General features: G+C 53.3%; 7 protein-coding genes across 7 annotated transcripts; 4 read left to right on the top strand and 3 right to left on the bottom strand.

The window, feature by feature from the left end:
* Window positions 1–219: 219 nt before the first annotated feature.
* F5Z01DRAFT_631121 (aldo/keto reductase) lies at window positions 220–2,225 on the bottom strand (the record flags this gene model as incomplete). The annotated part of the gene is made up of 6 exons (XM_046261767.1): window positions 220–534; window positions 595–678; window positions 753–839; window positions 892–1,035; window positions 1,095–1,265; window positions 1,320–2,225. 6 exons carry the CDS (start codon window positions 2,223–2,225, stop codon window positions 220–222), a joined length of 1,707 nt encoding a protein of 568 aa, XP_046113667.1.
* Window positions 2,226–2,658: 433 nt separating this feature from the next.
* F5Z01DRAFT_466672 (uncharacterized protein) lies at window positions 2,659–5,233 on the top strand. The gene is made up of 6 exons (XM_046259960.1): window positions 2,659–2,998; window positions 3,087–3,464; window positions 3,518–3,949; window positions 4,019–4,296; window positions 4,382–4,629; window positions 4,720–5,233. Exons 1-6 carry the CDS (start codon window positions 2,835–2,837, stop codon window positions 5,143–5,145), a joined length of 1,926 nt encoding a protein of 641 aa, XP_046113666.1. The 5' UTR covers window positions 2,659–2,834; the 3' UTR covers window positions 5,146–5,233.
* Window positions 5,234–5,321: 88 nt separating this feature from the next.
* F5Z01DRAFT_631118 (uncharacterized protein) lies at window positions 5,322–5,772 on the bottom strand (the record flags this gene model as incomplete). Its single annotated transcript, XM_046261765.1, has 2 exons — window positions 5,322–5,521; window positions 5,610–5,772. The coding sequence occupies 2 exons, from the start codon at window positions 5,770–5,772 to the stop codon at window positions 5,322–5,324; spliced, it is 363 nt and encodes a 120-aa protein (XP_046113665.1).
* Window positions 5,773–6,576: 804 nt separating this feature from the next.
* On the top strand, window positions 6,577–6,950 carry F5Z01DRAFT_640900 (uncharacterized protein; the record flags this gene model as incomplete). The annotated part of the gene is made up of 2 exons (XM_046262544.1): window positions 6,577–6,732; window positions 6,792–6,950. The coding sequence occupies 2 exons, from the start codon at window positions 6,577–6,579 to the stop codon at window positions 6,948–6,950; spliced, it is 315 nt and encodes a 104-aa protein (XP_046113664.1).
* A 607-nt stretch (window positions 6,951–7,557) lies between these two features.
* Window positions 7,558–9,140, top strand: F5Z01DRAFT_678420 (amino acid permease/ SLC12A domain-containing protein; the record flags this gene model as incomplete). The annotated part of the gene is made up of 6 exons (XM_046265443.1): window positions 7,558–7,704; window positions 7,757–8,106; window positions 8,157–8,587; window positions 8,655–8,735; window positions 8,811–8,888; window positions 8,965–9,140. 6 exons carry the CDS (start codon window positions 7,558–7,560, stop codon window positions 9,138–9,140), a joined length of 1,263 nt encoding a protein of 420 aa, XP_046113663.1.
* Window positions 9,141–11,410: 2,270 nt separating this feature from the next.
* F5Z01DRAFT_696896 (uncharacterized protein) lies at window positions 11,411–12,325 on the top strand (the record flags this gene model as incomplete). The annotated part of the gene is made up of 1 exon (XM_046266295.1): window positions 11,411–12,325. Exon 1 carries the CDS (start codon window positions 11,435–11,437, stop codon window positions 12,323–12,325), a length of 891 nt encoding a protein of 296 aa, XP_046113662.1. The 5' UTR covers window positions 11,411–11,434.
* Window positions 12,326–12,377: 52 nt separating this feature from the next.
* On the bottom strand, window positions 12,378–13,743 carry F5Z01DRAFT_745957 (uncharacterized protein; the record flags this gene model as incomplete). The annotated part of the gene is made up of 4 exons (XM_046266941.1): window positions 12,378–12,518; window positions 12,615–12,828; window positions 13,590–13,629; window positions 13,713–13,743. 4 exons carry the CDS (start codon window positions 13,741–13,743, stop codon window positions 12,378–12,380), a joined length of 426 nt encoding a protein of 141 aa, XP_046113661.1.
* Window positions 13,744–15,028: the final 1,285 nt, after the last annotated feature.

The raw sequence follows: 15,028 nt of genomic DNA, 5'->3' as shown, positions 1-15,028 counted from the left end.
AAGTCAGCGTTCGCCTTTCGATGACGTTCGATTTCCGGCCAGCCGCCGACTATAGCATCTCGTTCCTGAAGGGAAAAGGACTACTAAGTCCTTGTTATTTCCATTCGATGTTATGGTGCGTAGTCAAACGATAGAGCCAGGTTAGTCCTGGTGGTCGAGGCACTATGGGCGCCACAGGTGATAGATGGGATAAACCCGACCCTTGCTGGGTCACAGAGCTCATCGATATTCCCCACCACAGTCGCCCATGGATTCCAACATCTGTTGCCTCTGACTCACTGCCAGGATCCCATCAATCTGCGCCTTGTCCTCCCTGTCTAGGGACCAGCCAAAGCTAGCCGCGTTCTCCTCAATGTGCTCACTAATACCTACGCGTGTGCCGACAAGGACGGCCCCGACGTAGGGGAAGTCGAGCACCCACCGGGTCGCCACGTTGGAGATACTGACACCGTGCTTGGTGGCGATGGCGGCGAGAACTTGCAGGAGCTGCTGGAACAGGGACCAACCACCCCATGCACGTATGACGCCGTGGTACTGTCTTGGGTGTCAGACATCAAGACGGAACGAAGTCGATGGAACTCAGAGCTGACATACCTTGCGTTGACTAGGAGTGATGGACTCCTCGTAGAGGCCCGGCTCTGGCTTTCCAACCCACTTGTCGGATAGGAAACCACCACACTAGATTGCATGCGCGTTAGAGGCTGGCAATCAACGAGACACTAAGCCCTCTCGTTGGGCACAGGGAATCTTACCAGTGTCCCGTACGTCAGGAGCTTGACGCCGTGCTTCTCACAGACGGGACCCATCGAGGCGGTGGGACGGGAGTCGACAAGCGAGAACTGTTCTGCGCGTCAGAATCAAGTGTCACACTGAACAGGGGCTTGACCATACCTGAACCTGATTCGTGTGAATCTTGATACCAGCAGCAACGACCTTCTCGAGGTGCTCCGTATCAAAGTTGCACAGGCCCAGGGTTAGCACCCTCTCGTCCTCTGCGATGAACCTAAGGGCGTCTAGGTACTGCGGGTCGTCGTACTGTCGTCCTGTAAGCTTCTGCTTCCAACGGCCAAGGAACAAAGAAAGAGACATCATACATCTTGCCAGTGGAATTGCAACAGATCGAGACGCTCCGACTGAAGTCTCCGACACCTCTCCGTGATGTTGGCCTTGATGGCCTCCCTCGTCACGGTCATGGGGTGAAAGACGCAGAGCTTTGTCGCTGCGAATACTCTGTCCCGTCGAGGATTCGAGGACAAAAACATGCCCTGCGCACGAAACCGATGAGCAGACAGAACTATGCATACAGGTGTTCAACTCACAACCAGGATCTCAGCGTCACCATAGTGGTCGGCCATGTCAAAGGCAGTAAGGCCGCTCGTAACGTGGGAAGAGAGATGTGAGATGATCTTGGACGTGGGCGCCGAGCCCCATGCGGAGCTGGAGAGCTGCCAGAGCCCCGCGAAGATACGGGGTAGTTGTCGGCCGTTGAGGGCAAACTTCTCGTAGCCATTGCCATGGCCATCGCCGTTGCTGTCAGTGGCGTCCCCTGGGTTAGCCTCGGCTGGCGCGGCGGTCTCCTTGTCACCAAGAGTGGCTTTCTCGCCTAGCATGCCAGCCGTGGCGAGAAACGCCCTCGTGTATGGAAACTCGAGCCTTCTCTCGGCCGTCATGGCGTGGCAGTCACGCAGGGTCTGATACACGCCTGTAACCGCTTGCCGCTCATCGCTGGACAGGGTACGCCGCCCCCGATCTGACACGAGTGACTTCTCTATGGCGGTCACGGCCTGGACAACGTCGCCATCCACAGCCGCCAGAAAGTCGTCGCGCAGTGCGTTTGGTGTGGCGTTTTCATCGCCCTGTGAGGTCGGTACACACATCTGGACAGCCTGAGTCGCGAGATCGCCCAGCAAAGGCAGGCTCTGGAAACAGAGTCCGCACCCAATCATGCACCGGATGGTCTGCAGCCGCGTCTTGAGCGTCTCCAGCCCGCTGCTGCTGTCTGGCGCTGGGATCGTCGTGGTGTCGGTGTCTGGCATCATTGTGGCCGTGATATATCTCCTCGTTTCCGCCTCAAAGGTTGACACCGCACTGGGATGGGCTGCCAGCAGGGACCTCATGATAATGCGCAGTCCGGCAGGCGACATGTTGGTGATGATGGTGTCGGTCATCATGTTGACATGGGCGCTCTTGGCAACGCCGGGCCCTTTCAAGCTCGCGACATCCATCTTCATGGTGCCTGTGGCTACACTGTCGTGTAGGAGGTTACTCTGGTTGAATCGGCGAGTGTTCGTGGCGTTGGGTATTTGGAGAACTCCTGTACTCTGCAGTCAGGCGGTCTGATGGTTGCAGGTAATCAGTGATGGACCATCACTCTCTGTCTACGGACATAAGATGCCGAGTCACCCAGGTCCCAGGCGATGGTGATGTATTTGGAGAGTCAGCAATGCGATCCACCATGAACGCCCAGCCGATTCCAGATCAGGATTCAGGACCAACCAGTCAATCAAATCACACCGGCGTTTTTGTTCTCCTGCAGGGTCCAGCCTCCAGCCGGCCGGTTATCCGCCTCCGGTATCGCCACTGCGTCGCCTAACACAGTGGACTGTGAGTGTGGAGACTCATTCGAGGCATTTATAATGACCACAGGAATCAGGATACCGATAACCAGCCAGCCAATCTCCTATCTGCATATGACGGCCTATCGTTTTGATTGCCGCCCGGTGTTATAAAGCCTACCGTCGGGCCGGTCTCTTCTACGTTCAATCGTCCTGGCGGACTGCGAACGACTACAGCCCAGCACAAATCAATCGCTCCCAAGTCAGACAGCAGCGGCTATGCCTGAGGAACGGATTCGATCGGCCCGGGCGTGCATGCCCTGCAGGCGCATCAAGACGAGGTGCATGTTGCGGACGGGAGAGTCTCGATGTCAGCGATGTACGCGCAAGTCGCTGGACTGCGTGTTTCGGGAACATCAGCGCGGGAGAAGGCCCGGCACAAGGTCAGTCTCGTCTTGCTCTGTTCGATGCTATCCAGGCTGCATGGCGGAGAGGCGAGTGTCAAAGATCGGCTCATTAACGCACTCAAAGGTTTTCAAAGGACAATGCCACAGCCTCCGTGACGCGATCACCCTCCCAGTCTCCAGTGGCCCCCTACCCGCCCCATGAACCAACGTCAACTGCTGCTGTCGCTGCTTCCACTGCGGCTGCAACGCCTGGCCCTTCACAGATCTCTCATTCCCGTCAGCAGGTGCTGGATGCCCCGGGTTGGGAGACAGGACCCCTGCAGCCGTCGGGCCTGCTGGACCATGCCATGTCCCGGGGTCGCTTCTCGCTGCGCAACATCCTCAGCACGACCGATCCCGCCGTCCCCGACCGAGGCGCTGACCCATTCTCCTCCCTGCCGTCCGCGGACCCTGTGCAGCGCGGCCTCCTTAGCTTGTCGGCGGCCTCGTCGCTCTTCAACAGGTAAACGAGCCATCTTATACGTCCAGGAAAAGGCGTTGTTGACAATGGCCTAGCTTCATGGCCAACTTGAACCCCTATATCAGCCAGCTGGACCCCCAGCTGCACACCCTCGCATACGTTCGGCATAAGTCGCCGTTTCTTGTGTCGGCTATCCTGGCTGTCGCCGCCAGGGTCTTCAACCCGCCCCTGCATGAGCGCCTGCTCTCGTATGCCGAGGATTTGCTGGTTGATGGCTTCCGACGCGGGCGCAAGTCGACCGAGACGGCACAAGCTGTCGTGATCCTGACGTACTGGAAGACGCCCGACGACGATCGTGCCTGGATCTCACTCGGCTATGCCGTCCGCATGGGCATGGAGCTGGGCTGGCACCGGCTGACGCGGTACGCGGGTAGCAGCGCCGCTGGAAGCCCCATGACAGAGATGCAGAAGCTCGAGGTCCGCAACCGCGAGCGCACGTGGCACGTCCTCTTTGTGTACGATCGGAGGTGAGCCGTCCTTAGTCCTCCACGCCCCTTTTTATCTCGAAATCCGCCAGAGGCTGACGGAGAATCTAGTATGAGCCTCCAGACAGGCAAGCCTTGGATAATTGAGCGCAGTGACTTTACCGAGTCCGTAGAGGCGTGGTGCAAGGACCCGCTGGCGGCACCGGGCGATTGTCTCTTGGGGGCCTTTGTCGTGTTGCGGCTCCTGACCTCGGAGGTGTTCAAGCTGCTGGGGGACCGTCCGACCAAGGGCGGCAGCGGCCGCCTCTATCCTCTCGAGTCTTTGCTGGCCGTGATTAAGGGGAGGATTGAGGAGTGGGAAGCCAAATGGATTAAGGCGGCTTCGCAGGGTGAGTTGCGCCCATTCAAACCTGGGGCTGGCTAATAATCGCCCCTTTGACGGTGTCTGTGCTTACTGACCGTGTGTTGTTGCAGAGAGCTGTCATCAATTTCTCATCCACTTCTATGGAGCCCATCTCCGTCTCCAGCTATTCTCGCTACCGCTTCAGGAGGTCTTGTCGCGCAAGGAGCAGGATCTCTTCCTCAACTTTGAGGCCTTCTGGACGAGCTACTCGAGCGCCCTCGAGATGTTGCATCTGCTGTGTCGCTTCTCGTCGTGCATCCATCTCGCCCAGGATTCTGTTCACGTCATGACTGCGTACTGCGTTACCTTTCTCATTAAGGTCAGTCCCTTTCTTTTTTGTTTCTGGCAGTATGGGTGTGTTTGTATAGGTGAAATCCGCAATATTGACATGTTGTCTTCTTTTCAAAAGATCCTGTCTGTCCCGTCGTCTATCACAGCACAGATCGAACCCGAGATTGGCGACGCCATTCGAGGCGCCGCCCAAGCGCTGCGCCAACACCCAGTCTTGCCAGGCACGAGCTGCGCCCTACAAGCCGAGTTCCTCGACAGGATCATCGCCCGGTATTTTGTGAGGAAAGGTGAGCAAGCCCATGCTCAATCCACTCCTGTTGCCCGCAAGGAACAGCCAGGCCACATGCACAAGTTGCCTAGTGACGGAGGAGTTTCTCTCATGCGAGACTGGACCATTGCTGCCACGTCGATGCCGGGCCCGGCCGTCTTCTTCGATGACGACGACTTTGGGGGCCTTGACGCCATTTTCGGTGAGGGCGCCCTCTGGGGTGGTGCGGCGACAGAATCTGTACCTCCGGCCCAGGAGGGTGGCTTCTACACGTAGACTATGTGAGCAGCGTCCAACGAGGCAATGGTGAATCTCAGCTGTATGTGTGCATGTAACATGAGCATCATCATGGATTGGAAGCTGTGGTTGCAGACTAGCTTGCTACTATGTGACAGACACATTCCATGATTTCCGCATTTCCATACCGGCCACCCATTCTCGATCTATCCAGGTTACGCACCAGATGGTGTCGATGGAGTGTTCAAGGGCAACACGGTGGTCTCAGAGTGCTTGAAGACACGGACACCTTCCCGGACAATCCTGAGCTGGGACGGACAGTTCGGATCCGGACAAGCAATCAGAGCATCCGTCGTCATCCAGTCATTGGCGTCAGTGACACGTTGCTTGGCTGGGAGGAGAGGCAGCACGGACGCTGTCAACCTGTCAGCTCTGTTCGCCTCCATCTTCTCGTTCGCCCCTCGCCTGTCTCCCCTTGGAGAGTCTCTCGCCACATCACATACCCAGGCTGTAGATGCTGATGCCCTGGCCAGGCGGCAAATGGAGCATCTCGCCCTGGAGGGTGAAGTAGTCTCCCTCGCGGGCCCCACACATGATTCTCTTGCCTGCAGGGCACGAGACTTCGACCCGGAGGTCATAGAGCTTGAATGAGTCGTCAGTCGCCATGTCTGCCCAAAGTTGCTGCAGTCGTCTGAGTCGACTCGGGTCTGGCGCCGGGGGACTCGTTGCCCACACGCAAGACCCGGGTCTTTTTAATCCCGGATGGTTCCCAACATGAATCGTGCATCACCCGCTATGGCTGTCGACGAGGTGCGGGGGAAGTGACAGTCGTTGCCGCCACCGGCTCACGGCATTCATCGGGACTCGGGAGGAGGCGATGGCCGACGGACTTGAGGTTATTGCCGGCGACGTGCCCTGCCGGCAATCTAGTTTAGCCCAGAGGTAGGGCCGACGCCGGCGTCCTAACGGCCAAGGAGACCTAGCCCCCCCCCCCCCAACGACCATTCATAGCATCCTCTTTCCCCCCGTCTTATCAATGTGTGGGCCAGGGCTGGAGTAGAGCAGATAGGCGGAGATAACGAGGGGCTAGACTAGAACTACCCCATAGTCCACGGGCTGCCGTGGCCACATGGCCTGCGGGCGCGGCTGTGGACTTTGGGCGAGCCTATCCAAGGACATGACATGATAGCTATCGCTCTTCGGATAGAGTCATCCCCCAAAGGTCAGTCGACCCTCCTCTTCAAATATCCCTGACTGGCTCTCCCTCCGAAGGTCACAGGCGGGCTAGACGATCTATCGCTTGAACTCGCGGTCTGCACTCTATTCAATTGCGTCTTCCTGCTATTCTTCGCCCCCTTCATCAGCACTGGTGCCTCAGCATCTATCGAGCACACCTGCAGACAGACAGACCCACCGCCACGCGCGCGCGCGCCTCACATTGACACCTGCACTATTCCACCAGCCTCGGCCATGGACGACTCAAAGAGCCCAAGCGCTTTTATCGCGGCCACCGACATGGAGGCGAGCCTCAGCGGCCACGGATCTATCCACGCTGAGCCACCCGAGGAGATCAAGCGCGACCTGAGTTCTCGACATATCAACATGATTGCCATTGCTGGCATGATTGTACGTTGTCCTGGGTAGAAAAAGTACCACTTGGGTGAAACATGCTGACAATTAACAAGGGAACCGGTCTCTTCCTCGGGTCAGGCAAGGTGCTTTACATCGCTGGTCCCGCTGGCGCTCTTCTCGCCTACACCTTCATGGGTCTTGTCACGCTCGGAGTATCCTATACCACGGGCGAGATCACCACCTTTATGCCCAAGTGTAACGGTTACGCCTAACCGTTGCGCCATGGGCAAAAGATCAGGCATTGATCGAACGACGAGCGATCAATACAGGCGTAATAGCTGCTTATAGGGGGTTACGAGGGACCAGGTCGTAACATTAGCTCCCCTCCTCCAAGAGGTCGTCCCGACCTCCTAGGCTCTCCACGCACTAGCCTCGCTAGCGCGATCCTAGCAGCTACTGACCCCCAAGGCGTTCCGCAATAGTCATGCCCAAGCTATTCACGCGGAGCCTTGTTAGCGGCGGGGCTCGAACAGTGGACCTCGAACAGCAGCCCCCTGCCCGACCGGGCCACCAGCTCGTCGTTCGATCAAATTATAACGGTTACGCCTAACCGTTGCGCCATGGGCAAAAGATCAGGCATTGATCGAACGACGAGCGATCAATACAGGCGTAATAGCTGCTTATAGGGGGTTACGAGGGACCAGGTCGTAACACCAAGACTGGCGGTTTCGTCCGTCACGCAACGCACTTTGTTGAGCCCGCTCTCGGAGCCGCTGTCGGCTGGAACTTCTGCAAGTCCTCTTCCGTTCCCAAAGATTGCTCTCCTGGGCCATCCTGATTCCTGACTCCTGGGCTGACCATTTCTCCGTAGGGTACACGATGGCTATTGTCGTCCCGACGGACATGAGCGCAGCGGCGACCATTATCCAGTTCTGGAACACGTCTGTCCACCCGGCTGTGTGGATCACTATCTTCTCCGTCTGTATCGTCGTCCTTAACTTCCTAGGTGTCAGGCTTTATGGAGAGGTGAGACTCAACTGTAGTGCCTTGCTGGCGTGTCTGGCTGACCAAAACACAGTCCGAAGTTATTTTTGCCTCCCTAAAAATCATGCTCATCATTGCCCTCATTATCGGTGGGCTCGTCATCGACCTCGGCGGCGGCCCTGACGGGAAACGCATCGGCTTCGCCTACTGGGAGAACCCGGGCGCCTTCAACGAGTACATCATGACGGGATCCGCCGGACGCTTCCTGGCCTTCTGGAAGGTCCTACTCACCGCCGCCTTCAGCTTTGGAAACGTCCAGATCGTCGCCATCTCCGGCTCTGAGACACGCCAACCCCGTAAGATCATCCCGGCCGCGACTCGAAAGACCTTTCTGCGCGTCTTCCTCTTCTACTTCCTTAGCATCCTGATTGTTGGCATGATCGTGTAAGTCGCCTCTTTAGCTTAGAAGCCTCGGGCTAACTGGAGACCTGCAGTAAATACAATGATCCCTCGCTCTCCGTATCGACAGGCAACGCAGCCCAGTCACCATTTATCATTGCCTTTGAGCGCGCCGGCGTGTCCGTCCTCCCCTCCATCATCAACGGCGTCGTCTATACCTCGGCCATCAGTGCTGGGTCCGCCTGCATCTTCTTCGCCTCGCGCACCCTCTACGGACTCAGCCGCGACGGTCACGCCCCAGCCTTCCTCCAGAGATGCAACCGATACGGCACACCTCACTATGCAGTTGGAATGACCTGCCTCCTCCTCCCGCTTGTTTACCTCAACGTCGGCACCGACTCATCCGTCGTCTTTGGGTGGTTCGTCAACATCACGACCGTTTCGGGTCTGATTGGCTGGGTTGTCATTCAAGTCACCTACCTCCGCTTCTACGCCGGACTGAAGGCCCAGGGTTACTCCCGAGATCGTCAGTCTGCCCCTCCACAACATAGCGAAGACACGATGGAGTGTGCTAACAGTGTTTCTGCCACTAGAACTTCCTTACCGCAGCCCTGGTCAGCCCTATGTCGCATGGGCCACGCTCATTGCCAACGTCCTCGTCCTCCTTACATCGGGTTCGTCTCACATCACCCCTGCGAGGACTCGAGCCTTACGATGCCACAAAAGCTTCGACGCTGACTGAGAAACAGGATTCGACGTCTTCGTCGACGGTAACTTTACGGCCGCAGGCTTCTTGACTTGCTATCTTAATCTGGCCATCTTTGCTGGTAAGCCGCCGAGACCTCTCCTGATATATGAATTGCATGAGGGGTTCAGACTAACTAACCCGCGCCGCAACGACAGTGCTCTATGTGTTCTTCAAGTTCTGCTACAAGTCAAAGATTATCCCACTTGACGCGATGGATCTGAAGACTGAGTTTGAGGTTATTAGGAGGGAGAAGGAGGAAGAGGCCGCGTTAGGCATTCCGGCGGACGGGAAGCTAAAGACTGTCGTGGGTAAGATCCGCAACTGGATCTAGGTACTCCGGGGAGGGAGATGTCATAATAGAACGCAAATATTTTGCATATAAATTATTTTGTTATTCAGGAGTCTGGCTCAGTTTCGGACATTGTCCGGGTACCTAGCATGTCTGCCTTAAACGACAACCAGTACGACTCCTCTGCCCACTTTCTCAAACGTTGGAGAGAGACGAGAAGCTTGTAGATGCCTTGCTCAGATCGTATATCCCCAATCTACAGCGGTGGCCGGAAGACGACCGCGACATCATCCTCGCCTAGAGTCGACGCGACGAATTGCTAATCATGACCCTAGACAATAATGCCAGCTAGAAAGTCCAACGTAGGCAGTGCCCTACCACCCCAGCGTAAGCTCCGCCACTAGGCCGAGTGCCATATGGCGATTTAGAGCAAAGCGGCATCATATTGCTCCCCATGACGCTTAGTCTCGATGGAGATTACAATCGGTCGCTTGCTCAACATTCCCCACTCTATATGGTTAATAGAGTCACCCGGACGCAGCTTACGGAGGGCGTCGATGGCGTCCTGGTCTTCGGCAAGATTAGGACGAATCGCAAGACAAAAGTCAACCATCTTACTCGGCGCGTCTTTCGGCCGGTATGGCGGTAGGAGTCCGGCATTTAAGCTACTTAAATAAGCAAGTGACGGTCCACAACCGAAAAGAATGCTCACCAATATTCAGAGTCAAGGTCGCTTGATATCGTCGATGCAGTCTCGGTCGCTTCTTCGGTCGCTCCAATTCATCAGTGCTCTCTTCGGCGTGCACGACCGCAGCATCAATAGAGCTGAGCCAGAGCAAGATGAGAGGGTCGTCGCTCATATCGCGTGGGGTTGGTGATTGTGAAGCAAACGCGTCGCAGCCATGGGAATATTCGTGGAATAGTGACAATCCGTGGTGAGACGTAAATACCTAGAAGTCGGGTTGGCCCGGAAACAATCGATAAGGCGACCTTGTGCGGGGGGTGCGACTGCGACTCTGCGACAGGCCGCCTCTGAAATTCTGAATCCTGATGCATCATACCTTACCCTACGGCAAACGTCTGCCAGTGCCTACTGAAGCCCCAGGACTATCAGCGTCGCTTTTCGAAATAAATGCAACGTCCTACATCGCCCAGGCTGGCTAGTGATAACGGTCAGGCTTTAGGAAAGCACATGTGCGAAAAGTGTGGTACGTGATTAACAGCGCATTGCTCAACCAAGTTCGAGTGCGACCACGCAACCGACGTTGCTCTGACGAGAGCCTCAGTTCAAGTTATTGATAGTCACTTTCCTTCTTGGCATGTCAAGGGGCAGATTTCAATGTTAGATGCAAAATCCTCGTTTACTAAAATCCTCGACTTCCTTATAACCTCTCCACGCTCCTTTTCTTTGGACCCTTGCCTTGATTGACGCAGTTCGCCATTTGTACCAGTGACAACCTGGCTTTTGCTGCCATTGATCTTCACCTGCTTGCACAAATGTGCAAGCGACGAATTCCATGTGCGCTTCCGAGATTCTAACATTCTCGCGGGACGAGATTTCTGCGCCTAGGCGGACACGAAGCTTCACAGGCGGCACGTCCCTCAACATGGAAGAAGTCCATCCGATCCGAACCGTTTTGTTGCCGGTGTCCGCCGCTGCATACTGTTCTCGAAGAACCGTGTGCTCGGGCCTCTGGAGTGTGGGGAACGAATGCTGCAAGCGAGTCCAGAGTCCAGACGAGACGACTGCCGACGGGAAGCTAGGAGCGCGGAGTCTCTAGTGCTTATTGTGGAAGAGTGGTCACAACACCAAGGAACGGGCTCGTTATAGGCCAGAATACTCACTTTCGTGATGCATACAGAATCGGATTCTTTGAGGAAATGGATTGGAAGAACAAAGAGACACATGCTATTAATGCCTAAGGCCGCAAATGAGCCTTTCCTTCTGACAAGGTGGTTGTTAATTAGCGCAGCCACGAAACTCTAAAACAGAGGATCAGGTTCTCAGCTGTCGAATGACAGGCCGCCCGTGAGTCAGTGACCAACCGCACGCATTGGCGAATGAAACCAAGGTCGTGCCTGTGATAGCTAGTGAGTAGGTAGTTGCGGACACACCGCGAGCTAATAACTTGGTGGCTTGCATGAAGAAGGGGGGAGTCCGGGACCTCCTTGTATAGCCCGGAGTAATAAATTCGTCTGGCTCGCATTGGATGTTCCAGCGAGGCGGTCCCTTACTTTTGATCGCATCAAAATAGACTGCCAAATGGAGTCCAGCTTCTTTCTCTACTACTACTCTTCACCTTCCCCCACACGTGCAACCTGACGACATCGGCGACATGGCCGGAGAATCGGGTCCAATATCAGCTCCGCTTCCTATCAATATGACAATAGCTGGTTTCTTCAGCATTGCCTGCTACAACTGCATCGAGATTCTTATTATTCTGCTCGACCGGTTCAAAAGGCACAATAGTCTATATTTCTGGAGCATGCTGGTCACCACCCTAGGAATCCTCCTCCACTCCATCGTCGTACTCCTCCGCTATTACGGCTTGGGGCCCAACTTCATGCTCGCCGTCCTCACTTGCATTGGCTGGTACGGTATGGTCACCGGTTTTTCGGTCGTCCTCTACTCGCGCCTCCACCTAGTCGTGTCGGACGAGTCTCGGACCCGCTGGGTGCTGATCATGATTATCATCAGCTTCTGCATCTTCCACGTCCCCGTCACAGTTCTGTTTCTGGGCACCAACACTCGCCTCACTGAGGTATTCATCGGGCCATTTCATATTTACGAGCGCGTCCAGCTTGCAGGGTTTTGCGTCCAGGAGTGTATTATCTCGGGGTTTTATATCCTCGAGACTATTCGCACACTCAAGCCAATCCTCGCCATCAGGTTACCCAAAGAGCGCAAAATGACTAGATACCTCATCCTTGTTAATATTCTAGTCATTATCCTCGACATCAGCCTGCTCTTCACCCAGTACGCAGGGTATTTCCAGATCCAGACGACGTACAAGCCCGTCGTCTATAGTATCAAGCTGAAGATGGAATTTGTCCTCCTCAATAGGCTCCTTCGCGTCCTGCAGCTCGGCGGCTACGACCACTGGCGCTTTTTGGACGGAGGTAGTATCGAGCCTGTGGGGTCCGGCCAAGATGGAATGCAGCTGCAGCGAATTCCCGACCTTATAGAGCGCCCTTCATCAGCTGGAGTGCCCAGACGTGATGCCTAGCTAGGCTCTTTCAATAGTGTCAATAAAAGCTTTCATAACAAGAATCGCCTAATTACGCTATAGTCTCTCTCCCCTCAATCATGTCCCAAGTTGGCTTGTCCTTCGACATGTCCGCACCCGAACTATATCTGCCAAGTTTAGACTTCTTCGCGACGTAGTCCCGAGCGAGTGCCTCAATATTCGCCCAACCCAACTCTGCAGTACCTACGGCATGTCTATCTTGGGAGATTCTAGCTAATGCGTCGGCAACCCATGTCCGGCAGCGCCAGTTAGAATCGTTCTAAACAACCGGTGTGGCGCGGAATATCTCAATAAGCCGCTTCTCGTCTTCGACCTTTGTAATCGTGATTCGCGCTAGGAGACCTACGGTGGTCTTAACGTTTCTCAGGCGGACTTCTTCATACACCCAGCCCTGAAAAGGAGTATTCTTAACATGGTACCGTATACCGGGGACTTCCGGCTCTATTTCGATCTTAGGGCCCCCAAGGAAGCTCCAATGGTATCTAACGCAGGATGTCAGTCTGGCTTTAGAGCACTGACAGTCGAGTGGGTCTTACTTTCGTTCCTCATTGTTCACAACTCCGCTTGGATATAGGGCAATATACAATCGCTTCTTATTGCTCACTATAGTTAAGAGTGGAAAGGAAATTAAGCAAGGACGTCGAATTATATAAGTAGCTTTAAGACCCGAATAAGAGATAGGTAGACCTTTATAGTACTTACCTTTAACAAAGCCTTAGTCCTGCTAGAGATAAAATGTCGATTCAATTGGCCATGCTATTTTTACTTACGCGCGCGCCAAACGCTAAGGCTAAAATACACCCACCTTGCATATTAAGGGGCTCAGCTGAGACATCAATCTTAAGATTAATAGTTATGTCACGAGCGTTAAGAATAGGAAGCGGGCGGGGGCAAGCATAAGGCAGGAACATAATTAGATCTGTACCTAGCTTATATGTAATTTTCAGGCTGGAAAGAACGACGCAAGTAGTGTCTAGTATTTCAACAATCCCCCCACCACTTCTGACGCAATATTTCTATCTTTAACTCCTCTAGGTATATATCGAGGAAGCTGTCCAATATGTCTTGCCACCACTGGCGGGTACGATTTCCATACCATATAGCCGTGTATTCCCAGTAGAAAGGGTACTACCTTACGAATTCCTAGTCAATAATTCTAGTAACCTACGTCCCGTGAAGCAAAATATTAAAAGGGTTCAAATCGCCGTGTATAAACACAGGAGGCGGCCACGGCGTATCCTACTTAGCAATCATCGCCTGGATATCTTTATAATCCTTTTCACCTTTGCGGTCAGGATAGTCATTAAGTCGGAACCTATCACGGAGCTAGCGATAGAAGTCTTAAATTGTTGGAAATAGCCCGAACCGGGGTCTGGCATAGGGAATGCGGGAGTCATACAAGGAGCCGCCAACGTAGCTTTTAACTTCTATGTCGGGAGGCGTTAGGGATCTTAGTTCCTAGATTATGCGCCTTAGTTAACCTAGTATAGTGTCGCGATCGAACTTAGATAGCGTTGTCTATATCTTTAGGAGCTCGGCGCCCTGTATGCGCTCTATAATAATATATGCCCGATTGTTATAGACGAAGGAGTAGTGCACTCTCGGGACGGGAATAGAGGTATTAGTGGAAATGAACTATATTATAGCTGCCTCGGTGAGATAGACCTAGGGACTAGTCTTAACGATAAGATTCGGGGAAATTTATCGTATAAAGCTATCCGTCTTATAGTAATACGCTATTATCCGAAGCGCGACGCGGGTTAAAAAGCGACGAAGGGGGGTGTTTCGTATAGCTAAATTATTACGACCTAATATACGGCCGTATGCGCCTCTTACGTACCCCCTACTTTTTCCTCCTATCACGCTATCCGCGCTTAGTACGCGTGCTATAGCTCATGACCTTACCGTGAGCCCACGCTCTAATATTAACCTCTAGCTCACTAGATTACGACGCTCCCGTAAGCCCTTACTTTTATAACTAATATATAGGAAGCCTAGCTTTACTATAGTTAGTCTCTACTAGCTCCTTAGCTATTAATTATAATTATCTACGTAAGATCTACTATCTCGTATATAAATTATAACCTAACCGCTTAAGTTAACGATATCTTAGTATACTTAGTTTATAAACCGACTTATTACGACCTAATATGCGGCCACTGACGCATGTCACGTGGGCCCCTATAATTTCGTCGCACGAATCCTATTTATACGACTAGGGACCTACTATTTCTACTAACCACGCACTAATTATACTAATTACTAACTCTTAATACCACGACCACGGTAATTAATTATATTTAATTACTATTAATTACTCTTATTTAACTATAATTACTTCGTGATTACCTTAGTATATAGGAAGCCTAGCTTCGCTATAGTTAGTCTCTACTAGCTTCTTAGCTATTAATATAATTATCTACGTAAGACTTACTATCTCGTATATAGACTATAACCCGATTACTTAAGTTAACGATATCCTAGTATACTTAGTTTATAAACCGACCTTAGATCTACCTACCCTATAGCTAGTTTAACCCGAACGTTATATATTAATAGCTCTTATTTAGTATACTACTATATTAAGTACTTAAGTAATATAATACTATAGCTAGCGAATCCTCTAAGATAACCCTTAAGTCCGCCGATAAGGGTAAGGCCACGGCTAAGTATACCGAGCCC

Source organism: Emericellopsis atlantica (assembly GCF_019669845.1).
Source record: "Emericellopsis atlantica unplaced genomic scaffold F5Z01scaffold_51, whole genome shotgun sequence".
In the NCBI taxonomy this organism is placed as follows: domain Eukaryota; kingdom Fungi; phylum Ascomycota; class Sordariomycetes; order Hypocreales; family Bionectriaceae; genus Emericellopsis; species Emericellopsis atlantica.
This window is presented reverse-complemented; position numbering and strand designations above follow the sequence as displayed.